This window comes from Brienomyrus brachyistius, chromosome 9 (assembly GCF_023856365.1).
Source record: "Brienomyrus brachyistius isolate T26 chromosome 9, BBRACH_0.4, whole genome shotgun sequence".
NCBI lineage: Eukaryota > Metazoa > Chordata > Actinopteri > Osteoglossiformes > Mormyridae > Brienomyrus > Brienomyrus brachyistius.
In genome coordinates, this window is record NC_064541.1 from 2,831,781 (window position 1) to 2,859,094 (window position 27,314).

Here is a 27,314-nt window from a genome sequence, read left to right on the forward strand (position 1 = left end):
CCCGCCCGCCCTACCCACCCCCTCCAAAAAAAGGGACGAGAACCAATTTTTTTTTAAGTGGCCTAATATTTATATATAGACATACCATTTATATTTACGTATGATAAACAATTTTGAACATAATCTACACAGCAAAAAAACCCCATGATCCACAACACCATTGACTTCTAGCTAAATGTCAGAAAATTGCACTAAATGTTGAAAAAGTGGCAAGTACAAAAAAGTTTGCTACCTTTACAAACGGCGCCCCATACAGTTGAATTGTTCTCACGTTTTTCCTTTTATAATGAATATTATTTGACCCTGATGCTACAATAGTTTATTTGACCCTGATGCTACAAGATTTCTGTATGTTCGAGATTTTAATAAAGAAAAGAAAAACCAGTTTTGAATATGAAACATTTGTATAGATCTATAAACAATAGACCATATTTATACGTCATACTTTAAATTTAGAGAAATATTTCCTGATATTCAAACTGACACGCATTGTTTTCAAGCTCTATGTATTATAATTATTATTTGTATTTAGTATAGTATTATGCAAGAAAATGTTAGTTGTCTGAATAGCCATTAGGTGGCTCAAACTCGCACAAACTGTACTCTAGACTCTAGGTAAGTAGCACTTTTACGAGAAATTCGAAAGCTTCGGTTTCACTTTCCTGAAAACGTTTGTGACAAAGGGGTGGAGAGAGAAACAGAAACTATGAACGAATGTTAGATTAGACTGAAGTTTTCTATGTCATTTTAGTGTCTACTCAAATCTAGCCCTGAAGGATATTTGAACTTGCCTTTGGTAAGTAAAGAAAAAAAAAACAAATTCACGCTAAACCTAAATGTATGTTAGTGTTTTCGAATCGTGATTGCTTATTTATGGTTATATTATGTTGTACGGTCTGTAAAAATTACCTGTATCCATAGTCCTGTGTACGTGCGAAAGTTTTCGTTGAAATAGACCTCTTTGTCGCTTAAGTAAAAAAAATCTGTTTTTATCGAAGATGGGCCAGGAAGATTTTCTTTTTTTTTGGAGGGGAGTCAATTACACAAATATATAGTATATTCAGAAGCAACGGGACGTTTTTCAGAATCAGAATCAGAATGTGCTTTATTGCCATGTATGTTTCCACATACTAGGAATTTGTTGTAGTGACATAAGCTCCACAGTGCAATAGAATGACAGTGACAGGACCAGACATGAAAAAGGATGTAATAAAAAAGAACAATATACAGTTATGTAAGACATACAATGTGCAAAAACGGCAATAACTTTACAATATCCAAAATATAAAGTAAACAATTAGCTATGTACGTAAGGTGCAATTAGAAGTGTAAATAAGTATGTGTGTTAAATAAATAACTGGATAAGTGAATGTATGATAGTGTTGTGTGTTTCACGTTTATTGTGAAGTGGTCATGAGACGGATTGCTTGAGGGAAGAAGCTGTTCCTGTGCCTGGCTGTTCTGGTGCTCAGTGCTCTGTAGCGTCGTCCGGACGGCAACAGTTCAAAGAGGGAGTGTGCTGGATGTGAGGGGTCCAGAGTGATTTTGCCAGCCTTTTTGCTCACTCTGGATAAGTACAGTTCTTGGAGAGTAGGAAGGGTTGTACCAGTAATTCGCTCAGCAGTCCGGACTGTTCGATGCAGTCTTCTGAGGTCAGGTTTTGGACCTTTATGTCCCTCATCAGTTGCACAGTGCTTCTGCGGCTATGGATATGACCTTTACACTGTATCGTTTATATATTCCAAGACGTACAGTATAGATTTCTAGTGAAACATTAAATTTCAGGGAGAAATATATCATTAGTAGCACAAGCAATTAGTAGCACATTGTTTTGTATATGTGTGGACTATATTTATGTTACATTGTGGAGACCAAATTTATCCCACAATGTGATAAAAACCTGTAATTTTGACATTGTGAGGACCATTTTTCGGGTCCCCACAAAGATCTGTGAATGTAATCAAAACACTAAAAATGGCAAGAGTCTTGTATTTTGTTTGGTTACTTATGGCTAAGGTTAGGGCTGGGTAGGAGTTAAGGACCTAACTCTACTAGACTAGACGTAGTGTTTTCCCCATAGAAATGAATGGAGAGTCTTCACAAAGATATAATTATGAAGCTGTGTGTGTGTGTGTGTGTGTGTGTGTGTGTGTGTGTGTGTGTGTGTGTGTGTGTGTGTGTGTGTGTGTGTGTGTGTGTGTGTGTGTGTATGTGTGGTATAGCTTAGTAGAGTAGAATGAACTTTCCACGCAGTGTCTATATCATGAAGCTTCTTTGATGTAAATGATGCTGCAGTTCATGTATGTTTATCCCGCACTTGAGGGTGAATCCAGTATTTTCATCCAGTCTTCCTCACACTTTTTGTTGTATTGTTCTCGTATTTTTCCCACATAGTTATTGGCATTGTTAACGAATTAGCTAAAGAAACTCCATTTTCATTTTGATTTGCAGAAGGAGAGGGGCGGAGGGAACGGGATACTGAATCAGGACAAACTTGGCCGTTTCAATTTATTAGGCAGGTATAGTGGAGAGAGACAGGAGATAGGGAACAAGTCCAAATAAACAATTAAACAAGGCCAAAATCTGCAGAGTCCTAGAATATTTTTTTAAATATACGCTTATGCAAACAAGAGAAACATTTTCGGAAAGCAAATATAGAAATGTACGAATAAATGTATATTCCTGTGTTAATACAAATTTTCTTTCTGTCTCCCTCTTGTGTGGGTGGTAGGCTAGTAAATTTGGTTTCTATCAGGCAACATGAGCATGCTATGTAATTGGAATTCACTTCTCTGAAACTTAGAACCCTTAATAAGATCAGTAACATTCCACACTACACTGAGCAGATATATTTAAAAAATGCACAATATTTGCATGGTCTGATGATCTTTGTTGTATGGTCATTTTGGGATTGCTGGAATTCTTTCCTGAATTTTTGTAACAACAAATTTCAGCACAAATAGTAAGTTAGTTAACAGCTGAGTATAACAAAGACATTGTTTAAAACATTCTGCACTATACTATATGTGAAAGACATTAGATAATCCTTGGCAATGCATATGCAGGCTAAGATATATATATATATATATATATATATATATATATATATATATATATATATATATATATATATATATATATATATATATATATATATATATATAGTACTTATTAATGCACATATATTCCATCTATCTGGAACCTCCGCAACCCAGCGCATGTATTCATAAAACTTACATTCATTGATTATATGAATCACAGAACTTACAGAATTAGATTTTTTTTAGAATTTAGTCATTGACACACCACAGCACACAACAACAAAATGTGTCCTCTTCATTTAACCCATATGTGACATAGCCGGGGGCAGCTAATTCAGCACTGGGGAGCAGTGCATGGGGGCAGTACTTTGCTCTGGGTACCTCAGTGGTGCCCTTGCTGGTCAGGGATTCAAACTTACAGTCTTTTAATTACAAGTGCACTTCCCTAACCATTAAGCCACCTCTGCCCTCATTGAAATGCATTATACAGAAGACCATTAAAATGTGTGCTACATGACACTGTTTTTATTAAAATCAGCTGTCACGTCCGATGTGCAGACGCGACTTAATCAGTTACCCCAAAGTGAGAACACCTGAAGTCTTAACTATAAAAGCTCACTCATCCTTGCATTCAGTGTGAGGTATTATTGATCTAATGTCACTTACTGAGTGCTTCTCTCATCTCCTTTGTCTTTGCTTGATAAGCCCTTCCTTCTGATCCTCAATCCTACCATGTCCCCATCATTCTGACCTCAGTGTGATTACCTTCTGTCCTTCATGTTCCTGCAGGACTGACTTTCCCGGCTTACGAGTTATTCAGCTCCGTTACCTCAACCAAGAAACAAGATCCATTTTGGTTTGCCTATCTCCTTAATAAACGCTCCTGGTACTGCATTTGGGTCCCCGAGTATCTGTCATAACACTATGGATGAATTTGAAACAATTACTGAGGAAGAGGTGCAAGATATCAGAGAGGCATTGGAGAACAACAGCTTGGCTACGGCAGCTGAAAAGATTCAAGACTATTTTAACCAACTAGATCACATTACTCTGAACATCGCTATCACCGGAGAGTCTGGTTCTGGGAAGTCCACCTTTGTTAATGCTTTCCGAGGGATTGGGGATGATGATGAAATCAACTCAGCCCCCACTGGTGTAGTGGAGACTACCATGGAGCCTAAATCTTACTCCCACCCAAAGTATCCCAATGTCCAGCTGTGGGATCTACCTGGAATCGGAACCCCCAACTTCAAGGCAGACACATACCTTCAGGACGTTGAATTTAAACGATATGATTTCTTCATCATCATTGCATCAGAACGTTTCAGGTCCAGCAATGTACAGCTGGCCATGGAGATCCAGAAAATGAAGAAGAGGTTCTATTTTGTGCGCTCCAAGATTGATGAGAACATCCGTGCAGAAAAAAGAAAGAAAACCTTTGACCATGATAACACATTAAAAACAATCCGAGATGACTGTATTAAAGGTAAGGTCTATGAAAATCCTTACAGAAAAGTAGGAGAGGATAGAATGAATAATTCACGGCAAAACATGGTAAGAGTAATTACAGATGTTAGATATAAAATGTTTTTCTTTTATTTTTATTAGAGCTCTAAAGAAATTTGAAGCCGCTTGACATGTTTTCCCCGTCTTTCAGGTCTTCAGGAACAGGACTTAACTTCCCCCACAGTCTTCCTAATTTCCAGCTTTGACCTGGGAGGCTATGACTTCCCTTTACTTGAAGAGACAATGGAGAAGGAGCTTCCCAAGCACAAGAGGCATGCCTTGCTGTTTTCCCTGCCCAATATGACCCTAAAAATCAATGAGAAAAAGAAGGCAGCCTTGCAGGCAGACATATGGAAAATGGCCTTACTATCAGGCACAGTGGCTGCCATACCCATCCCAGGCCTATCAGTTGCTGTTGATGTGACTATTTTGGTTAAAGAGATCTCCAGATATTATATGGCATTTGGCCTAGATGATGATTCTTTGAGAAATCTCTCTGATAGAACAGAGGTACCCTTTGAAGAACTGAAATCGGTTCTCAACTCTCCCCTTAATAAGGAAATATCAGCTGATGTGGTCATTAAGCTGTTGACCAAGGCAGCTGGAGGTGGGTTAATGCTTCTTGAGTACCTGGTCAGCAACATTCCTTTTTTTGGATCCGTGGCAGCTGGTGGGATTTCCTTTGGGACCACCTACTCCATGCTAAACAGCTGCCTGAATGAGCTGGCCAACGATTCACAGAATGTGCTGATGAGGGCTTTACAGTCTGAAGTCTAACACATCGTACTCACCCACCATATTCATTTCCTGCATAAAGTAAATCTAACACGAGTTTATGCCACTCCATTATGTGTTTGTTATTGGGAGGAGGGTATGTATGTATTTAGGTATAATAATTAAAAATAATTTTTCCTTGTTTAAAAAATAAGCACGCTTCTTAAAATGCCAATTCATTTGCATTTGACCACTCTTTTTGCCAGCCTGTGGCTCAGCAAGCTAAGCCTCTAGTTAAAAGCCTGCGGTTATAAGGTTGCTAGTTCAAGCCCAGCTTTGGCAGTATACTCACATGTTTGTGGGCCCTTGAGCAAGACCCCAAACTCCTGGTCTCCCTTAGCTCTGTGGGCCCTGCTGCTCATGGTTGCCCTTCATTGCCAAGCTTACTGTCAAATACATGTGTCTCATAGAAGGCAAGATGGGTTCAGCAAAAAAAAATCCCTACAAGGATCAATAGTGTCATAATGTTATAAATAACTGGGTATCACTGTAGTTGGTCATTTTATGTGTTATTAGTTACCCATCTGGGGAATTATTGTAGGTAGCTTGCCATTTTTTTAAATAATTACATTACTGGCAAACATTCAGATTTTGTTATACAATGCCTGATTGTATCAAGGTCAAATCTAAATAAAATAATTTTATAAAATGATCGTGTCCACATTTTGTTTTGTTCAAATAAAAATATTAGATTTATTTCCAGGCTTATGTGCTGTAATATCTGCAGCACAAGATAAGTGTGACGACTGTGCGCAGGTCAAATGAGTAGGGAATGGGGAATCATGGACAGAGGGACGAGGAGCAAACACAAGAGGGACAAAACAGAGGGAGCACCAGGGCTGGCGAGGAGGAAGTCGGAGGGGAGTCCGACGCAGGTGAGGAGAGAGATGGAGCCGCGGCCGAGCGAGCAATGAGTCGGAGGAGGTGGACCCACATGCAACCGAGGAGTCGAAGTCGGGGAATCCACAGTTGACCGACGGGGCATAAGAGGCCGGAACAAGGATGGCCGACAACACATCAGAGGGGGACCAGCGGGCAAAAAGACAGGTCTCTTAAAATGAACAACTCAGGGGCTTCCTTTTTAGGAACATTCTTAATGATTGAACTGCATACAACAACTGACAAAAGAACTACAGGTAAACCCTTTTAGTGAATTACTGAAAAAGGAAATAATTCAATGTCTCAGTTTTACTGGCCCAAGGCTGCTGGGGGAGGGGGGGTGGGTAATTTTTATATTATTATGTTTATATTATTTATATTATTACTGTCACCACGACCCAGTAGGATAAGTGGTTTGGAAAATGGATGGATGGATATTATTACTATCGCCGCAACCCAGTAGGATAAGCGGTTTGGAAGATGGATGGATGGATGGATGGATTACTATTATGGCTCCAGATCCATGTTAATTAAACTACGATAGCATCATTTTCACTGCTGTTGTGTTATCAGTGTTTTCGTTGAGGACAAATAGGGGTTGCTTGGCGGGAACCTTGTTATACTTTTTTATTGTTATATTTATTTTTTATTTATGCTTTCTGTCGAGATGTTGAATCATTGATGTTGTGCTATTGTGGTAAGCTAATTCGGTTTTACAATGGACACACTGTACAGTACTTTCACTTTTCTTTTATTGGAAAGGGGATAGAAGTAATTTGTCTAACTATAGGCCAATCAGTCTAACTTGTATAACTGGTAAAGTTATGGAGGCTATAATCAAAGAGAAAATGGTAGATTACCTGGACTCCAATAACATTTTGCGGGATAGCCAGCATGGATTTAGGAGAGGTAGATCCTGTTTAACAAATCTGTTGGAGTTTTTTGAGGAAGCTACTCAGGAAGTTGATGATAAGAAGGCCTATGATGTCATCTACTTAGATTTCCAAAAGGCTTTTGATGTTGTCCCCCACAAGAGGCTCCTACTTAAACTCAAAGCGACAGGTATTTTAGGTACCGTAGCGACCTGGATTGATAACTGGTTAACAGATAGGAAACAGCGAGTAGTTATAAGAGGCACAATGTCACAGTGGGCTTGCGTTCATAGTGGGGTACCGCAGGGTTCGATTTTAGGACCACTATTGTTCCTAATTTACATAAATGATATGGATACCAATATATACAGTAAACTGGTGAAATTTGCAGATGACACCAAGGTGGGTGGTGTAGCAGATACTGAATTAGTGGCTCAGCAGCTACAGTGGGATCTTGATTTAATTAGTGACTGGGCCGATACCTGGCAGATGAAATTTAACGTCGATAAATGTAAGGTACTCCATCTAGGGAGCAGAAATATAAAGTACAGGTATTTCATGGGTGTCACTGAAATAAAGGTAGCTGATCATGAGAAAGACCTTGGTGTGTATGTTGATGCTTCCATGTCCCATTCTCGCCAGTGTGGGGAAGCAATAAAAAAGGCCAATAGGATGTTGGGGTATATCTCCAGGTGTGTGGAGTTTAAGTCAAGGGAGGTAATGCTAAGATTATACAATTCCTTGGTGAGACCTCACCTAGAATATTGTGTGCAGGTTTGGTCACCATATCTTAAAAAGGACATTGTGGCCTTAGAAAAGGTGCAGCGTAGGGCCACAAAAATGATTCCTGGTCTTAGAGGAATGTCATACGAGGAACGGTTACTTGAGCTAAATCTGTTCAGTCTCAAGCAAAGGAGACTGAGGGGGGACATGATCCAGGTATATAAGATTCTAACAGGTTTGGATGCTGTTCAACCAAATAGTTACTTCAGCATTAGTTTAAATACACGAACTTGTGGCCATAGGTGGAAATTAGCGGGAGAACATTTCAAGCTGGATTTAAGGAAGCACTTCTTTACACAGCGTGTAGTCAGAGTATGGAATAGCTTTCCTGATAATGTAGTGCAAGCTGAATCCTTGGGTTCCTTTTAATCAGAGCTAGATAAGATTTTAACGACTCTGAGCTATTAGTTTAGTTCTCCCCAAGTGAGCTTGATGGGCCGAATGGCCTCCTCTCGTTTGTATAGTTCTTATGTTCTTATGTTCTGAAATGGTCCCAAACTTTAGAAATTTTTATTTTTTTTTTCCTCAAGGTGTCCCTGTCTTCCTCCATTGCGCCATCAAATCAAACCTGCTACACGTAATGCAGCGTAAGCACACTGTGCGACAGTAATAATCCTCTGAGTGAAACACGGTGATCACTAAGCAGTACATAGTTGTGCGGATTACACGAAGCATCGAAGCAAAGAATTTGTATCGAGGAGTTTTTGTAATCGAGCTATTTGAGTTACTCGACGAATCGTTGCAGTCCTAGACTAAATACACAGGACTATTCAAACTGACAGAAAACAGCTGGTTACAATCAGGGTTTCACACGTGGTTAATGAGGGGGTGTAACACACATGATGATCGTACGAGCAGGTCATGACAATAAGAAGTTCAGTTCATTAGTATTTGAATTATGCTATTTTTCAATATTGTCCGAAATTCCGTCTGAGAGAATCGTTACTGTGACATATGACTGATGTAGATTTACTGTGATTCTGGCCCATGTCTGCCACACACTCACATGGAAAGCCTGCTTCTTCTTCTCAAGCACAGTCGAGGTGAGGTTGGGGAGTGCCAGGAGAAGAACGTGGTACTTGTGGCCCTCCAATTCACTCTCCTGTGTGGTGTGCAGCAAAGGGAAGCCAAAGAGATGTGGCTGGAAGTAGGAAATCAAGAACACATGAGGTTTTTGCATCCCACTCCTCCTCAATGCTGCACTACTCTCATCTCGTATTTGATTCAATATGGAAGACAGCTCTGCGCCAGATTGTGACCTCTAGGTCATTGTCCGCTTTGTTGCATACAAAGTATCTATTTTGGGGCCAAAAACAATTATTTAAGTTTTTTTCTGGCACATCCATACATTGATTCATTCAATGCATGTATTCAGTGAATCTAAGGAACGATAGTCATATGGTGACATTAAAATGTAGAGTTGTGTACTTGCCAATATCGGCATACTTATAGTAAGAGTTATTGTAACGTACCATAATCAGATTCATAATTATCTATTGCCACAATGCAATCCCTATCTTATAAAAATTATTTAAAACCAGTTTAACAGGACACCAGAAAGACCTACCCACTTTTCTGGTCTGAATAGTATCAAAACTGAGATTTGTGCAATCTTGGCGCTGTGGTATGGTTGTAATCCAGGCTGCAAAGCAATAAAGCATTAACTCAAGATATACTTTTCAAGTGGCCAGTGTGCCGAGATCTACTAGTTCAAATAGGGAGCCATAGCTATTACTCTTTTGCTCTATTATTACTCTAGCTAATACCTTTCTGCATAGTTAACATATAAACTGCAAATCCAGGTAATTATTCAAATTGAAAAAGTGTAAATAGATGTATTTCTCTACCTGAGTGGGATCGCTGGCACTGGGAAGCTATCGTTGCACCTTTACTATTGGTGTTCGGCTACTTTACTTTTGGTAAAAATTGACCGTTGTGTTGTATGACTTTTCTTTTTTTTGTGACCAAATTTTATTAGAGATTTTTTAACAAAGAACAAAACGGAACAGAACAGAACACACTCCACCCCCAATACACCCTGAGACAGCACCTCAAAGGAAAAGAAACAAAAGACCAACAATGGTCACCAGCACACCCAGCCCCGGAGAGCACAGTTTAAAACTGAGGAGAAAAGAAATGACACACTTATATCAGTGAAAAACGTCAAAATTAGGAAAGTAAAAATCATAACAAAAAACAAGGAATATGGGCTCAGGACATGACCCGCAGCCAGTCCTTGACCAGCTGAACATCATGGAGCCAGCTCTGGATTGTTGTTAATCCGGGTCGCAGAGCGTTCCAGCAAAAGCAGATCAAGAAAGGTGGACTTCCGAACAGAGGGAATGGCACGATCAGGAGTCTTCCAACGAGAGGCTAATAACAACTTGGCCACTAAGGAGGCAGACAGCAGAAGCCTCTGCTGGAAGTGAGAGAGAGAAGAGAGAGAGAGAGAGAAGAGAAGTCCATAAGAAGAAGGACCACAGGAGACAGGAGGATAGGAGAGGAAAGAACTGAAGAGAGAGATCTGGCCACATAATCCCAAAGAGCAGCTGCTGGAGGACAGTCCCAAAACATATGGAGAAAGGTACCAGGAACCTGGAGGGGACAAAGATGACACAAGGGGTCAGGCTCTAAGCCCATGAGATGGCGTTTCCTGGGAGTGGGGTATAATCTGTGAACAAACTTAAATTGTGTTTGCTGGTGATTTGAAACAGTTTTTAATATTATGAAAAATAACACTCCAAGATAAGACGGGGGTGGGAGAGAGCTCCCCCTGCCAGACAGAAATTATGGGGAGAGGTTTATGAGAGGATTTGCGGAGGAAGGAATAGAGACTGGACACGGGCTTAGAAACAGGAGAAAAGGACAGAGCAAATCTGCACAGCGGGTGAAGCGGAAGAGGTGAGGAAAAAGAGATATTACAGGACCTAAGCATGGACCTCAGCTGGAGGTAGAAAAAAATATGAAGAAGAGGGAAGATTATGCTGCATGACTTTTCAATTCTCGCACATTTCAACTGCGTACGGCTGTTTTAGCAGGGAACTCCGATCTCGTAGCTTTTGTGCATCATTTTGAAATGCCACTCCAAATTGCCCTTCTTTGGTAAAGCCAGGTTTCTGCCATTTTACTTTCAACTTTTTTCTACAAAGTTTATTTCAACTTTAATTTCAAAATAAGGAACGTGAAATCTCATAACTTTCAACTTATTGAAATATTTCAAAATGTTTCATTTTTATGGAAGTTTTAATATTTAACATGGTTATTCCTATTTAATCATTGCCAAATGCTTGGCAAGTTTTAACTATGGACAAAACAAATAAACACAAAATTCAATGATGTTATGCACTCAACAATGAAATTAATTACAAGATGTGTCTTTGTGTTGCAGTGTGGCATGAAGAAGGGAAGAACGATCCACGTTGCGACTCCAATAAGCAAAGCACCTTATTAGCTGAAAAAAACAGAAAAAAATAGGTCCACAAGAGGTCAATACAAAGCAGGTAAATGACAAAACTAAGGCAGGGAGCAACGCAAGAAATTACACTGGGACAACTGTAGCAAACTTGGGAAATTACCACAGCCACAAACACGCAGTAACAACCACACACTTGCCGCTTGTTAACCTCATTATGCATGTGTATATATGTGTCTGTCCTAACCCTGTTTCCTGAGTTGGTCATTGTGTGGTTGTTATTGTGTGTGTCTATAACAGCTGTTGTCCTGTGTTTGCTACTATTTGCTATGGTTATTCCTGTGATGTTCCCTGCCTTAGTTATTGTACTGTAGCTTCCCTACTTCCCTACCCGTCATGGTCCCTTTGTTTTCAGGTACAGTCAAACCTCAGATTGCGAGTAACTCCGTTTGCGAGTGTTTTGCAAGACGAGCGACATTTTTAAAATACATTTTAACTTGATAAACGAGCGAGGTCTAGCAATACGAGTATTACGTATACGCTTTGTCTGCCTAGCGTAAGGTGATCACAACTGAGCCGATGGTTTTTCTCTCTCTCTCTCTGCGGGATTGTGAGTAGTCACCTCCCATGCTCGGGCGAGTTGCGAGGGGAAATGACGTCCCTCACTCGTATAGTCAAAATTTAGTAGAAAAGCACCACCAGAATAAGGGTGTAGCAGTGCCAGCGATGAATATGTTTAACTAGAATGCAATGTCCACATTTGCAAAAAGGAGGCAAAAACAGCTGTCATTGGATAGGTTCCTTGTTAAAGTTGCACAAAAAGAAAACAATTCCAGTGAGCCAACAGATAGCTGTGATTCCATTAGTTATAGTGAAAGTCGTCCTACAAAATAACCCTGCTCTTCTCGTCTCTCTCGTCTCCCTCACACCATCCACGATTCTTTTCAAAAATGTATTTTTACTTTATTAATTTTACTGTATTAATCATTTTTATATGAATATTCTTGGCTTATTCATGAGCCGAATCATCCGAGTTTCCATTATTTCTAAAGGGAAAATTCGGTTTGATATACGAGTACTTTGGCCCACATAGGCCCAAAGTTCTTATCTTAACCATAAATGTGAGGCTGGTGATGATAATAATGTTGTACATCTGGTAAAACAGGAATTGAGAAAATAGCACAGGAGTTTATCACATTGAAATACGTAAATCTTTTTATGTGGACAGAATGGCACCAGGATTCCTACAGGCTTGGATGTACGTCAGTGAACACACCAAGGGCGTGTTAACTAAGTAGTTCAAATACAGGGTATGTGCAGTAATAATCCTGTGGTATGAGTTTTATGGTAGCATTGTACCTAGACATGTATTTGTCCTCACAAGATAGATTAATCAAACAGGTTACACAAGGAAATGCATGGTGGGGGGGGGGATTTAGGGCTGCCTGCACACCAGCCCCTTTGCCCGAACAATTGAAAGTGTCTCCTCCCCTCCAGTGTAATCACTGACGATAATGCAAAACATATAAAACCCACCCAACCCTCCGGTCTGGCACCTGCCCCTAAAAATACCTCTGTACAGATCTGATGTTAAAATATTATATTATATTTATATTCAATTATATTATATTAATTCATGAATCCCAGTTTCTGTTACTTATACACTGCTGGAAAGTAGTTATCAAAAACTTTCAAAATCATTCTACCATAGTTCCTTCTATATTTTAGTTTTATAATGATGCTTTAAAAAGAAAATGAGTGACATTTGAAAATATAATGCCTTTAAACTGAATTATTATGCAGCTGCAAGTTAAAGTTTTTGAGTTGTGATTGTGTATTCAAGATCATATTATGTATGTTGCTACTATACTTTTGTGTCTGAATGTCGTGTATACTTGGAAAAAGTTTTCAAATATTTGTCTCCCTTGTACTATGTCTTGCTTTGGACAAAAATGTCTGTTAGATGTATAAATGTAAAAGTCAGTGACCTTCTTTGCAATTCAAATGTGAAAGAACAAAACGCCAACACATACAGTTGTCTGGTGGGATTAGAAATCTGAATATATTTACTGTACATTTCAATTAATCATAGTTTTATTCATATATATTATATATATATATAGTTTTATTTATATTCATATGTTGAACGATTTCTGAATTTTTTACATTACTTTCATTTTAGAGATAAGCTTAATTAAAGCAATACTAACTATACTGTAAGTGAAACACATGAAATAATTCTTGCCTATGCATATAACAAATAGGGAAAAATAGTACATCAAAGTGCATCTAGCTGCTTGTAGTTTGTCATTTTCTGTGATATCTTGAAATTTGGGAATCAATTACAATTCAAAAAAAAATAAAAATTCAGGCAGGCTGCCATATGAAGACCATCTATCCATTCATCCATCATCTGCTGCTACTGGGCAGCAGTCTAAGCTGGGATGCCCAGACCTCCCTCTCACTAGCTAACTTCTCTGGCTCCACCAGAGGGATACCAAGGTGTACGCAGGCCAACCAAAAGATATATTACCTCTCCAGCATGTCCTGAGTCTATTCTGGAGTCTCCTCATGTCTGAACCACCTCTCCAGGGAGGCATCCTAGATAGATGCCTGAACCACCTCAACTGGCTCTTTTCAATATGGAGGAGCAACAGCTCTACTTTGAGTTCCTCCCCAATGTCTGAGGTCCTCACCCTATCTCTAAGGCTGAGCTCAGATATGCTGTGAAAGAAATTCATTTCTGCCACTTGTATTTGCGATCTCATTCTTTCAGTCACTACACAAAGTTCATGGCCTTTGGTCAGGGTAGGAACATAGATCAACTGGTAAATCAATAGCTTTGCCTTCTGGCTCAGCTCTCACTTTACCATGACAGAAATGTGCAGTGCCGACATTACGGCTAATGCTGCACCAATCTGATTGTCAATCTCTTGCTCCCTTCCTGTACTCATGAACTAGACTTCGAGATACTTAAACTCCTCTGCTTGAGACATCCTTCACCAGGAGAGAGCAATTCAACCTTTTCCAGTTAAGAATCATGGCCTCAGACTTGGAGGTACTGATCCTCTGCTATTTGGGTATGCCTAGAAATTCTGTCCATAAAAATTTTGAACAGAATCAGCAGCAAAGGGCAGACCTAGTGAAGTCCAGCGCCCATTAGGAACCAGTGTGACTTACTGTTGGCAGTGTGAACCAAATTCTTGCTCCATTTAAACAGGGATTTGCTCAAGGGTTCTGATTGAAGACATGGGTACAAAAGCTTACGAGAGAGAGAGATAAAGAACAAACCTGTTTTTCCTGAGTAGTCCATTATTTATAAACATTAGAAACTGAGGTTGTGTTCATGTTGGACCTGTTGCTGAAGTCTGCTTCTTTATCCACATATGGCAGCCTGTAATTTTGTCTTCTTCAACCTATTATTTAATTACTTTGTTTAATTCCCATTTTTATGTTCATTTATTATACTATTATGTTTTATGTTTATGGCGATATATTAACTATGCCGACGTTGAAGTTGCAGAGAAATTTATGTTGGAAAAATGTGTCTTCCTGTGCGAAATGCTCATCTTGAAAGGTTTGGTTGGGCCCGCTTCCTACTGTATATAGCACAGATTACTTTGGTGAATATTCTCATCAATGTAGCTAATAATAATAATAATAACAATTGTTAGGTTCCAAGGAGGACGGGCAGGCTGGAAGCGGCAAAGGACGAGGCAGATAGGTGGAATAAGGGCAGACGAGGGTTTATTAGGACTAACGGGGGGTAGAAAGACACGACAATGACCGACATCAGACAGGGCAAGACGTGGACTGATATACAAAAGACAAGCCGAAAATAACAGGCAACAGCTGGGCATAATCGGGGAAGCCCACGTAGATAATCAGGGGGCGTGGCACACGTAGAACCCCCCCCCCCCCGAAAGGCACGCACTGTGGGCGTGCCTCAGGGGAGGTGACGGACGAGGAACAAAGGGACGAGGAACAAACACAGGAGGAACAGAGATGGGAGGCCAGATGGGAAGGGCCGGAGGAGAAAGGGGAGCCCGAGGAAGACTCAGCAGGCGACGGGCAGCAGCCGGAGGGGCAAGGCCCCCAAGCCCCAGCCAAGTTGAGCAAGGGCAAACCAGGGGGCAGGGCGGGTGGGACCATAGCCTCGGGCGTAGCAGGAGGCAGAGGGGCCTCGGGCGAGGCAACAGGCGGAGGCAGAGGGGCCTCGGGCGTAGCAGGAGGTAGAGGGGCCTCGGGCGTAGCAACAGGCGGAGGCAGAGGGGCCTCGGGCGTAGCAGCAGGTGTAGCAGCAGGGGCCGCGGGCGGTGCTGCAGGCACAGCGGGCGTAGCCGGGACCTCCAGCTCGGGACCAGCAGGGTGCACCACGGATGCAGGAAGCACAGGCAGATCAGGAGCCAGCAGGACAGGTAGATCAGGCGCGGTGAAAACGGACGCTGCCCCTTTAAGAGTCCTGGGGATTCACGGAATGGCGTCCCACATGGCTCTAGCTCCCCGATTCACCAGCCGCGCTACCCGATAATGGTAAGCCGCCAGAGGCTTACCATTATCGTTCTCCCCAACCTTTCTGTTGTACTGAAGGAACTAATAAGGAATTACTGAAGTAACATGTAATGAAGAACACAAGTGAAATACTGATCATGTTTTTTCATCATTAATGAATCGTCATGCACCTTTTATTTCAAGTAGTAATTATACTTGTTCATGATTTGTTCACGATTTGTACTTAAGTAGTAACTGGACTTTTACTAGGTATTTGTGCCCTGTCTAGTAAAGTGTTACCATTTAATTAAATTTGTTTATTTAATTATTTGTGTAAACTTTGATCATCATTTGATCTGCCTTGTTGGAAAGCTCTGTGACTAAGCTACAACTTACTAAAATTTCAGCTGTCTAGGTGTGTTTTTAAAGATTTCAGAGCTAAAACTCAAACTGAAGCTAAATTCATAGAATAAAAGTTAGTGGTTAGCAGTTATGGTTAACTTCCTCTAAATTTTTTAGCGGTTTGTTGGTTTAGCATTGTCAAAGAGTATGGAATAGTCTTACTGATAACGTAGTGCAAGCTGAATCCTTGGGTTCCTTTAAATCAGAGCTAGATAAGATTTTAACAACTCTGAGCTATTAGTTAAGTTCTCCCCAAGCGCACTTGATGGGCCGAATGGCCTCCTCTTGTTTGCATAGTTCTTATGTTCTTAAATTAAACTATGTAGTTAGAGGATTAGCAGCTATTGAAGCTAACTTTTCAATTAGCTGACCCCAACAGAATGAAAGAACAATGAAGAAATGGAGGAAATCACAGGCTGTATTTTATCTAAAAGTAGAGGTGAAATATTTGCTTGTCCATTCAATTCCCCTCTCCCCTTGTTGTAACTGAATGAACAGAGAAAAGAGAGAGAGAGCCGCACTACTGGCTCAACAGACAAAAGCTGAAGAGGAGAAATGTTTAGAGATGGAGAAGACCCTGGAGGATGAACGCAAAAACCATGAGAAGGCACTGCAGATGCTTAGAGAGGAAATAGCGGATGAATTAGTCTACCAAAAGAAGGAGACCGAAATGGCCATAGATTGCAAACTTAAAGAGCAGAGGGATCTTATTGAGAAAGGCTTTAAGGAGAAGGCAGAAGTTATGAAACAAGAAATCGAGAACCTTAAACAGAGAAAGACAAACAAAGCAACTCAGGCAACTGGTTTACAGATTATCCCTTGCCAGCTGCTAATACAGCCATCCAGGCAGGCAGCACTGTCTTACAGTTAAAATTAATGAAGAAATCTTTTAAAAAGTAAAATAACTTTGTACCCTCATAATTTGCTTCATTGAGAAGTAACAGATTTCATTGTAGATAACAACAAGTTGGATAAATAAAATAACATTCTTCATATCTCACTTTGTAATGATTTGATTATTTAGGTATTCAAAGTCCTTTTCAGAAAATTGTTTACACAGGGACTGTTTGTCTTTGTATTTCTTAAAGCAAATCCTTAACAATGTTATTCTTTCCTGGTCTTCATAAAGAGTATTGAAAGCCATCAAATTCACACTCTGTGACATTCACAAACACTGGCCAGTGCACAGATGAATTTCTTCCATTCTAGAGGCAGTCATTCCCAGTTTTTGTCTGTATTGTAACAGAGGAGGAGTTGAGATCTCTCAAATTGGAGCAGGAGAAGAAAAGGGAAACTCAAGAACGTCAGATAGCAGAACAGATGCTTGAGGAGCAACGTTTACGTCACCAGGAGACCGTACATCATCTGAAGGTACATTTATTTTAGTCTTATTAGTCTTGTTAGTCTTTTGTGAAGGAGATATTTTAATCTGAAAAGGTAGAAGGAATTTCATATCAGATTAGATGGTAACTTAGTATAGTCATCTATACAATGTTTAGAGCTCCTGACTCTGTAGATAATTTTTATTTTAAACCAATATAACAGTGAAAGATAAACAGATTTTGGATCCACGGTTTCCTTGCCCGGACGCGGGTCACCGGGGCCCCCCTGGGGGTGGGGCTCGATGGCAAGAGCCTGGTGGCCAGGCCTACACCCATGGGGCCTGGTCGGGCACAGCCCGAAGGAGGCACGTGTGTCCCCCCCCTCCAATGGGCTCACCACCTATAGGAGGGGCCATAGGGGTCGGGTGTGATGTGAGTTGGGCAGCGGTCAAAGGCAGGAACCTTGGTGGTCTGATCCTCGGCTGCAGAAGCTAGCTCTAGGGACATGGAATGTCACCTCTCTGATGGGGAAGGAGCCTGAGCTGGTGCGCGAGTTGCGGCTAGATATAGTCAGGCTCACCTCAACGCACGGCTTGGGCTCTGTATGACCAGCCTGGTCCACATGGGCAGCAATAAGTCGGACTCATTCCCGGTGAGGGTTGGACTCCGTCAGGGCTGCACTTTGTCACTGATTCTGTTCATAGCTTTTATGGACATAATGTCTATGGGCAGCCAGGGCGTTGAGGGTGTCCGGTTTGGTGACCTCAAGATTAGGTCTCTGCTTTTTGCAGATGATGTGGTTCTGTTGGTTTCATCGGACCGTGACCTTCAGCTCTCACTGGGACAGTTCACAGCCGAGTGTGAAGCAGCTGGGATGAGAATCAGCACCTCCAAATCCGAGACCATGGTCCTCAGCCGGAAAAGGGTGGATTGCTCTCTCTGGGTTGGGGATGGGGTCCTCCCCCAAGTGGAGGAGTTTAAGTATCTCGGGGTCTTGTTCACGAGTAAGGGAACGATGGAGCGGGTGGCTGGGCTCTCCCTTAGAGATAGGGTGAGGAGCTCAGTCATTCGGGAGGGACTCAGAGTAGAGCCGCTGTTCCTCTGCATTGAGAGGAGCTAGATAAGCCGCCATTGCCGGCGGACCCCGCTCCCGTGCAGCCGCCATTGCCGGCGGACCCCGCTCCCGTGCAGCCGCCATTGCCGGCGGACCCCGCTCCCGTGCAGCCGCCATTGCCGGCGGACCCCGCTCCCGTGCAGCTGCCTTCGCTGCCTGCACAGCCCCCTTCGCCTGCTGCAGCTCCAGGGCAGGCGCCCCCACTGCAGCCACCTGCAGCTCCAGGGCAGGCGCCCCCACTGCAGCCACCTGCAGCTCCAGGGCAGGCGCCCCCACTGCAGCCACCTGCAGCTCCAGGGCAGGCGCCCCCTGACCGTGCTGCTGCAGCCCCAGAGGCGCTCCCTCCGCCTGCTGCAGCTCCCGGGCAGGCGCCCCCACTGCAGCAACCTGCAGCTCCCGGGCAGGCGCCCCCACTGCAGCCAGCTCCTGTCCCTGACCGCGCTCCTGTCCCTGACCGCGCTCCTGTCCCTGACCGCGCTCCTGTCCCTGACCGCGCTGCAGCAGCTCCCGAGGCGCCCCCTCCGCCTGCTGACCCTGTTCCGGTCCCTGTCCCTGGCCCCGCTCCTGTCCCTGGCCCCGCTCCTGTCCCTGGCCCCGCTCCTGTGACTCCTCTGCCCTTGCCTCGGCGTCCTCGGCCCCGACCGAGGGGCGTGATGTCCGTGTCCCGTAAGGGGCGGGGACACAGACGCAGGGCTGGGGTCCCGCCCGCCCTGCCCCCTGGCTCGCCCTGCCTCGCCTGCGCTGGGGCTCGGTTGGCGCCTGCGGGTCCTGGCCCTCCGGGTCGGCTGTCGCCTGCGGGTCCCCCTCCGATGCCTCGTCGCCCTGCCTCGCTCCCCCCTCCGGTGCCTGGTCGGTCGCCGGGGGGCTCCCCGACGGCGGCTCCTCGGTCGCCTGTGGGGCCCCTACCTTCGACCCTCCACCGGACGTCGCCGCCTGCTGCGGCTCCCCCCTCCTCCGGGCCTTCGCCGTGGGCCCCTCCTGCTCCCTCGTCCCCTTCCCCGGTGCTCCCTCCTGCTTCCTCCCTGGCCCCTCCGCGGGTCCCTCGCCCTGCCTCCTCGGCCCCTCCGAGGTCCCCTCCGGCTCCGGCCCCTCCGGCTGCCTCCCGTCGCCCGCTGGGGCTCCCTCGGGCTTCCCCTAGTTCCCCCTCCTTGTCTCCCTACGCCCCTGCCTTTGTCCCGCCTGTCTCTGCCCCTCTGTTTTCTGCTCGCCCTTTCGTTCCGCCCGTCTCTGTTCCTTGTGCCCCGGTGTACCCGCCTTGCACTCCTGGCCCCTTTGTTCCGCCCGTTCCTTCTGTGTCTCCCTTCCTGGTTTGCCTATCTGCTTTCCCGACCCTCTGTCAGGTTTTGTCTTTTGTCTTGTCCCTCGCTCTGTTTTGTGCCTCGGTCCTGTTCCCTGTCCTGCGTTGATTCTGTTCTTGTTTTCCAGGTCCTGTTCTGCCTCGTCCCGTCCGTCGCCCCCTTCCTTGGCGCGCCCGGAGCAGCGCGCCTTTGGGGGGGGGTTCTGTCATACCCGGCTCGTCCGCTCCTCCTGTGTGCCACGCCCCCTGATTACCCACGTGTTTTCTCCCGATTGTACCCAGCTGTATCTAGTTCATTTGCTCAGTCCTGTGTATTTCAGTCCGTGTCTTACCCGAGTCCTTTGTCCGTCATTGATGTTTGTGAGAGTCAATGCCTGTTTCCCGTCCTGTTCCTGAGAATAAACCCCCGTTTTCCCCGTATCCCGCTTGCTTGCCTGCTCCTTCCGCACGATCGCCGCGCTCGCTTACCAAGATCGTGACAACCAGTAAGCTGCATTTAGCACCATGCTGCAAATACACATTAAAAACTTTAAAGAAAAAGGTCTTAGTTATTTTAATAAAGACATCCTACAAGGTGCCCACGTGCCCAGCTTATATAATCTACAAGCTTGATCTGAGATGCTTGCTGGAGTACAATGCTAAGTTGACAACGGTAACGGAGCTGCAGACTGTTTGATAGTTAATGAAACATAGTTCAAATTCAACAGTGTCAGCAGTCATCCACTATGCAGGGAGACTACAGATTCACTATAACGACCCCATTTATCTGCTGGCATTATTTAAAAAAAAATTTCTGACAGAATAAAGCCTTAGTTATTTTAATAAATATGTTTGTTTCAGTAAATGTATATTCATGCTCATGTGCACAAACACACACACACCGGTGGTCAGGGGCTTTAGAGTTTAACTTTAGGTCTGTGAAAGTATAGGACCGCGATGTGTATACAGACCCCAAAACATACTAACTTAATCGTTCATGAGTCTTATTGTGAAAACTCACACAAAATAGACTTGTAAAATTTAAAGAAAAGACATTAACAGCTTTTGTTAATGTTTAAATGTATAAAAAACTTTAGATGTGTTTGTTAAACAGTCAAACAAAAATGTGTTATTTTAAAGTAGTATAAAATATAACCTTAACTTTGGACGCAAGATGAACAACCTACACACACACACACACACACACACAGAGCAAAACCCCAAGCATGCGCACAAGCGGAGGAAGTGTGCTTTTCCTTATCTCACAAGTCATGGGGGGGGGGTAGGAACTGTGGAATCAGGCAAGGGTGTAAGAATTTAGGATATAGTCTTGTTATTTTAAAGAAGGTGTACATGATTATTTAATTACATTTAATAGCAACCAGTAAGCTGCATTTACACATTAAATGCAAATACACATTAAAAACTTTAAAGAATGGTAATAAAACTTGACCATAGTTTTTAGTTACACAAATATTTTAAGACGTAACATGAAAGTTTTTCAAAGTAAGATGTACAAATGTTTTAAAATGTAACATGAAAGTTTTTCAAAGTAAGATGTACAAATGTTTTAAAATGTAACATGAAAGTTTTTCAAAGTAAGATGTACAAATGTTTTAAAATGTAACATGAACGTTTTTCAAAGTAAGATGTATAAATGTTCTAAAATTTGACATAAACGTTTTTCAAAGTAAGATGTACAAATGTTTTAAAATTTGACATAAACGTTTTTCATAGTAAGATGTACAAATGTTTTACGATGTAAGATGTTTGGGTGTTTTTGTTATGTGTTTGCAGCCCAAACGTATTTTTAAAATGTACAAAGTTCTATGCATTCATTTTGTGAATTAGTTTTGAAATCTAATATGAACATGGCTTTTATTTTACAAAAGCAAAGTTGTAAAAATTTTGTAGGGTTTTTATCAAAGGAGATTTTGTTAATGTAACATGAAGTTTTTTTATTTTCAAAGTTGCACAAGTGTTTTAAAATCCAACATGTATACGTGTGTTTTATTTTTCAAGCTTGTGTACATTTATCAAATGAGTTTTTAAAATGTACCATGACTGGGTGTTTTATTATTCAAAATAAAAGTTGTGCATATGTTTTGTTATATGTATGCGGCACGGTTGTGTTTTTAAAATGTACTAATTTTGTGGGGTGGTGGGAATAAAGTGTATTTAAAGGGGTACCTCTCATGGAATCTACCAATCTTTACCAGCTGATGAACCCTGAGCCACATGGGGACTGGGGGTTTTAACCATGAGACTCGACACCTAGGCATTAGATCCTTATGTCAGCAATGGTCCCCAAGCGTTTACACAGTGTAGCGTCAGGTCCAGAGAAAGCTGTAACTACGAGTGCAGCTGATTAATAGCATTTAATTTATAACAGTAGGAGCTAGTAAACTGCATTTAGCAGTCGCATTAAAACACGATAAAGACTTTAAAGAATAAAGCCATAGTTATTTTTTAATAAAGATGGCTTTTCAGTAAATGTTGGCTTTCCTACAAGGTGACCCCCGAGGCCTATGCTTATAGCATCCGGGTGCCTGATTTGAGATGCTTACTGAGGATGCCATGTTAACACCGGTAATTGAGCTGCACCATGTGTCACACTTAATGAAACTTAGTCCTAACTCAACAGAACCAGTCGTCATCCACTTTTCAGTGAGATTTCTGAGCGAAAAGTTAGCGAAGTTTCATTTTCTTACTTTACCACCTATCGGTTAGTAAGGGAAATGGAGGCGGTAATATGTCGGACACGTCAATGGCACTGAGCGCGAGGGAGTGTGTGGTGTGGCGCGAGCTGCTAGCTGATGTAACGCTGCGAACAGTGGGGCTCTTACGTTTTTAAGATGCGGCTAACTATCCCCGAGACACTTTAGCCAGGTTCGTGTATATTTGCTCTTAAAGCTGCTGTCAACGCCAGGAGGGAGCTGGCTAGCAATAACATTTTTAGCTGGTCTTAAAGCTTGATGTATTTTTCAATCAGTACATACACGGTTTAGAAGAAAACCTAATCGACATTTAAATAAATAAAAAATAAATGTACAAAACTTGAAATCCACCAGAAGCATGTGCATATTTTTCTGGTTTGCATGTTATGTGTGGTTGTCTAAGCACCGTCGGGCCTAGTGTTTGATAGGTGATGGAGAAGCATACGGTCGTAAACTGCATGCGCTTATGCCAACAGGTGTTTAACATACAAACATAGACGCTTTCTTTAACGTAAAACATTTAAAGGCTCATTCTGTTTTGTCGACATTCTTAATTTTATTCAAGTAGCCTCTAATCAGCTTACACTTGTTCTGTTTTACTGTAGAGTATTTTAAAACAATGTCACTGAAATGTCACCACATGTCAAAGCTAACAAGGTAACATGATTGTATCAGCGGAACAAAAAGCCGTCGCCTGGATATGTATAGACAGATCATGTATTGCTCAGCAAATCGACAGCATTATGAAATCTATTTGTATTTAGACAAATATATTGGGAATGAAGCATTGCGTTTTAAGAGGCAGACATTGAGGCCGAATTTAAGTTGGTCACAAATGTATTTTTCTTCTGCAGCTAGAAGCTGAGCCTGATTTTAACTGGCATGTCGGTGTGGGATTCTTATAGTAGAAGTTATGTGAATTGCGGTACTCTGAAATTAAGTGATATGTGTATTAGAATCGTGAAGTGTCATCTTCCTTTTGTTTTAGGTTCCCCCTGGGCATTTTTATGAACTGTATTGCAATATCAGACAGTGTGTCATGAATTTCTGAAGGCATATTATATATGACCATTTCTTGGATACGTCTCTTGTACAGTAGTTGCAGTTTGTCAGGACAAGACTGTTTGCCTAATGTGACATGGTGAACAAGTCCTGTGATTAAAGCATGTCTGCTGCTTAAAACATTGTGTTGTATGCTGAAGGTTTCTTGCCGGTACATGTTGAATTACCGTTACATTAGAATATTCAAGTATTATTTTTTAAATCATTTAATGAAATAGGTATTTATCTCATCACTGACGACTATGGTCCACCTGTGTGACAAGTAACCCGTCCCAGACAGAGGTTTCCTCAAGGCCTGTTGTGGGAACCCTATGGTGTAGCATTATGAGAACGTATACAGGGAGTAGTACAAATGAGCAGTCGCCCTGCCCCTCTTTTACTCATTTTGGAAGCTTAAATTACTAAATTGTGTCTTTAATGCTAATCTGTATGATTCTATGGTCTGAGTGAGTCTCCAGTACTACATGAATGGTAAACTTAAAAACTCTACTTCTCTTAGCTTAATAATATTTTCTTTCTTGAGTTGAAATAGTTTGTGTCTAATTTTCATTTTATTGATTTTCTGCACACTTGGATTATTTATTTCCCCCCCTTTGTCTTAAAGGTTAGAGGAGGTCTGTGCTTGTGACCTGGCAATTATTTTCGGTGTTTGTCGCTAAACTTGCAATATAAAATTTGAAGACAGGTCTGTGACCTGTGCTTGCAACAAAAAACGTCTAAGTGGTAGTAGGCAAAGCACAACACCGCCTATACTTTTCTGAAAAGGCTAATCTTTATGGCACAGGCAGGAAAAAGGTGATGATCCACTAGCAGCTCCAAGACAAAAATGGGGTTTATTAAAGAAAAACAGAGCACCCTGGGGTAAAATACTAAACAAAAGGACCGCGAGGGGTCCGAAACAAGCTGGGAGAAATTAGAATGAACTAAAGAAATCATTAAGTAACACAACTAAGGAACTGGGCTAAACAGAGAGCAGGACTAAAAAAAACCAAGCACACAGTTCACAACTAACACTGACCACGGACAGATGGACGGACGAACGAATGAACGTGCACGCACGTGCACACATACATACATACATACATTCAAACGCACACCCACTGCCACCCCCGTCTTGTCTATTAACGCGCGCGCGTAGGCCTTTTTGGAAAAAACATCAATCACCGTAAGCAGATACTTTAACCCATCGTTGTACGTCCCCAACCCTTACATGTCGCATAAATCGGCCTGCCACTGACACATGGTTGTCGGTACAAGCACTCTGTTCCCTACAAAGCGCTTTGAGGCAAGACAACAAACAAACAAACTAATTAATTTTTGTATATCGCATTATCACAACATTACATTGTCTCGAAGCGCTTTGTAGGGAACAGAGTGCTTGTACCGACAACCATGTGTCAGTGGCAGGCCGATTTATGCGACATGTAAGGGTTGGGGACGTACAACGATGGGTTAAAGTATCTGCTTACGGTGATTGATGTTTTTTCCAAAAAGGCCTACGCGCGCGCGTTAAGAGACAAGACGGGGGTGGCAGTGGGTGTGCGTTTGAATGTATGTATGTATGTATGTGTGCACGTGCGTGCACGTTCATTCGTTCGTCCGTCCATCTGTCCGTGGTCAGTGTTAGTTGTGAACTGTGTGCTTGGTTTTTTTTAGTCCTGCTCTCTGTTTAGCCCAGTTCCTTAGTTGTGTTACTTAATGATTTCTTTAGTTCATTCTAATTTCTCCCAGCTTGTTTCGGACCCCTCGCGGTCCTTTTGTTTAGTATTTTACCCCAGGGTGCTCTGTTTTTCTTTAATAAACCCCATTTTCGTCTTGGAGCTGCTAGTGGATCATCACCTTTTTCCTGCCTGTGCCATAAAGATTAGCCTTTTCAGAAAAGTATAGGCGGTGTTGTGCTTTGCCTACTACCACTTAGACGTTTTTTGTTGCAAGCACAGGTCACAGACCTGTCTTCAAATTTTATATTGCAAGTTTAGCGACAAACACCGAAAATAATTGCCAGGTCACAAGCACAGACCTCCTCTAACCTTTAAGACAAAGGGGGGGAAATAAATAATCCAAGTGTGCAGAAAATCAATAAAATGAAAATTAGACACAAACTATTTCAACTCAAGAAAGAAAATATTATTAAGCTAAGAGAAGTAGAGTTTTTAAGTTTACCATTCATGTAGTACTGGAGACTCACTCAGACCATAGAATCATACAGATTAGCATTAAAGACACAATTTAGTAATTTAAGCTTCCAAAATGAGTAAAAGAGGGGCAGGGCGACTGCTCATTTGTACTACTCCCTGTATACGTTCTCATAATGCTACACCATAGGGTTCCCACAACAGGCCTTGAGGAAACCTCTGTCTGGGACGGGTTACTTGTCACACAGGTGGACCATAGTCGTCAGTGATGAGATAAATACCTATTTCATTAAATGATTTAAAAAATAATACTTGAATATTCTAATGTAACGGTAATTCAACATGTACCGGCAAGAAACCTTCAGCATACAACACAATGTTTTAAGCAGCAGACATGCTTTAATCACAGGACTTGTTCACCATGTCACATTAGGCAAACAGTCTTGTCCTGACAAACTGCAACTACTGTACAAGAGACGTATCCAAGAAATGGTCATATATAATATGCCTTCAGAAATTCATGACACACTGTCTGATATTGCAATACAGTTCATAAAAATGCCCAGGGGGAACCTAAAACAAAAGGAAGATGACACTTCACGATTCTAATACACATATCACTTAATTTCAGAGTACCGCAATTCACATAACTTCTACTATAAGAATCCCACACCGACATGCCAGTTAAAATCAGGCTCAGCTTCTAGCTGCAGAAGAAAAATACATTTGTGACCAACTTAAATTCGGCCTCAATGTCTGCCTCTTAAAACGCAATGCTTCATTCCCAATATATTTGTCTAAATACAAATAGATTTCATAATGCTGTCGATTTGCTGAGCAATACATGATCTGTCTATACATATCCAGGCGACGGCTTTTTGTTCCGCTGATACAATCATGTTACCTTGTTAGCTTTGACATGTGGTGACATTTCAGTGACATTGTTTTAAAATACTCTACAGTAAAACAGAACAAGTGTAAGCTGATTAGAGGCTACTTGAATAAAATTAAGAATGTCGACAAAACAGAATGAGCCTTTAAATGTTTTACGTTAAAGAAAGCGTCTATGTTTGTATGTTAAACACCTGTTGGCATAAGCGCATGCAGTTTACGACCGTATGCTTCTCCATCACCTATCAAACACTAGGCCCGACGGTGCTTAGACAACCACACATAACATGCAAACCAGAAAAATATGCACATGCTTCTGGTGGATTTCAAGTTTTGTACATTTATTTTTTATTTATTTAAATGTCGATTAGGTTTTCTTCTAAACCGTGTATGTACTGATTGAAAAATACATCAAGCTTTAAGACCAGCTAAAAATGTTATTGCTAGCCAGCTCCCTCCTGGCGTTGACAGCAGCTTTAAGAGCAAATATACACGAACCTGGCTAAAGTGTCTCGGGGATAGTTAGCCGCATCTTAAAAACGTAAGAGCCCCACTGTTCGCAGCGTTACATCAGCTAGCAGCTCGCGCCACACCACACACTCCCTCGCGCTCAGTGCCATTGACGTGTCCGACATAT

At 42.1% G+C, this 27,314-nt stretch overlaps 3 protein-coding genes across 6 annotated transcripts in view; all 3 read left to right on the top strand.

Annotated features, from left to right (window-relative positions):
• LOC125749187 (guanylate-binding protein 1-like) overlaps positions 1–18,489 on the top strand; it is a 115,132-nt gene extending 96,643 nt beyond the window's left edge. Inside the window, exons 10-11 of one of the 2 annotated variants that reach the window (XM_049026194.1) lie at positions 17,407–17,531; positions 18,274–18,375. In XM_049026194.1, the coding sequence (XP_048882151.1) occupies positions 17,407–17,531; positions 18,274–18,360 (212 nt within the window). In that variant the 3' untranslated portion in view covers positions 18,361–18,375. Of the gene's footprint in view, positions 1–17,406; positions 17,532–18,273 lie in introns of both variants that reach the window. The other variant, XM_049026192.1, reaches the window with a different exon arrangement.
• Positions 1–27,314, top strand: part of LOC125749194 (interferon-inducible GTPase 5-like) — a 40,442-nt gene that overhangs the window by 1,253 nt on the left and 11,875 nt on the right. Inside the window, exon 1 of one of the 2 annotated variants that reach the window (XM_049026211.1) lies at positions 671–796. The exons of the other annotated variant lie outside the window; for it this stretch is intronic. The gene's annotated coding sequence lies outside the window, so the exon portion shown is untranslated. Of the gene's footprint in view, positions 1–670; positions 797–27,314 lie in introns of those variants that run through there. 2 annotated transcript variants of the gene reach the window in all.
• Positions 671–27,314, top strand: part of LOC125749193 (interferon-inducible GTPase 5-like) — a 38,519-nt gene continuing 11,875 nt past the window's right edge. Inside the window, exons 1-3 of one of the 2 annotated variants that reach the window (XR_007399797.1) lie at positions 671–796; positions 3,831–4,527; positions 4,699–5,862. Coding sequence is in view for 1 of the 2 variants with exons in the window: in XM_049026208.1 (XP_048882165.1) it covers positions 3,966–4,527; positions 4,699–5,324 (1,188 nt within the window). In the remaining variant the exon portion in view is untranslated. Of the gene's footprint in view, positions 797–3,830; positions 4,528–4,698; positions 5,971–27,314 lie in introns of those variants that run through there. The other variant, XM_049026208.1, reaches the window with a different exon arrangement.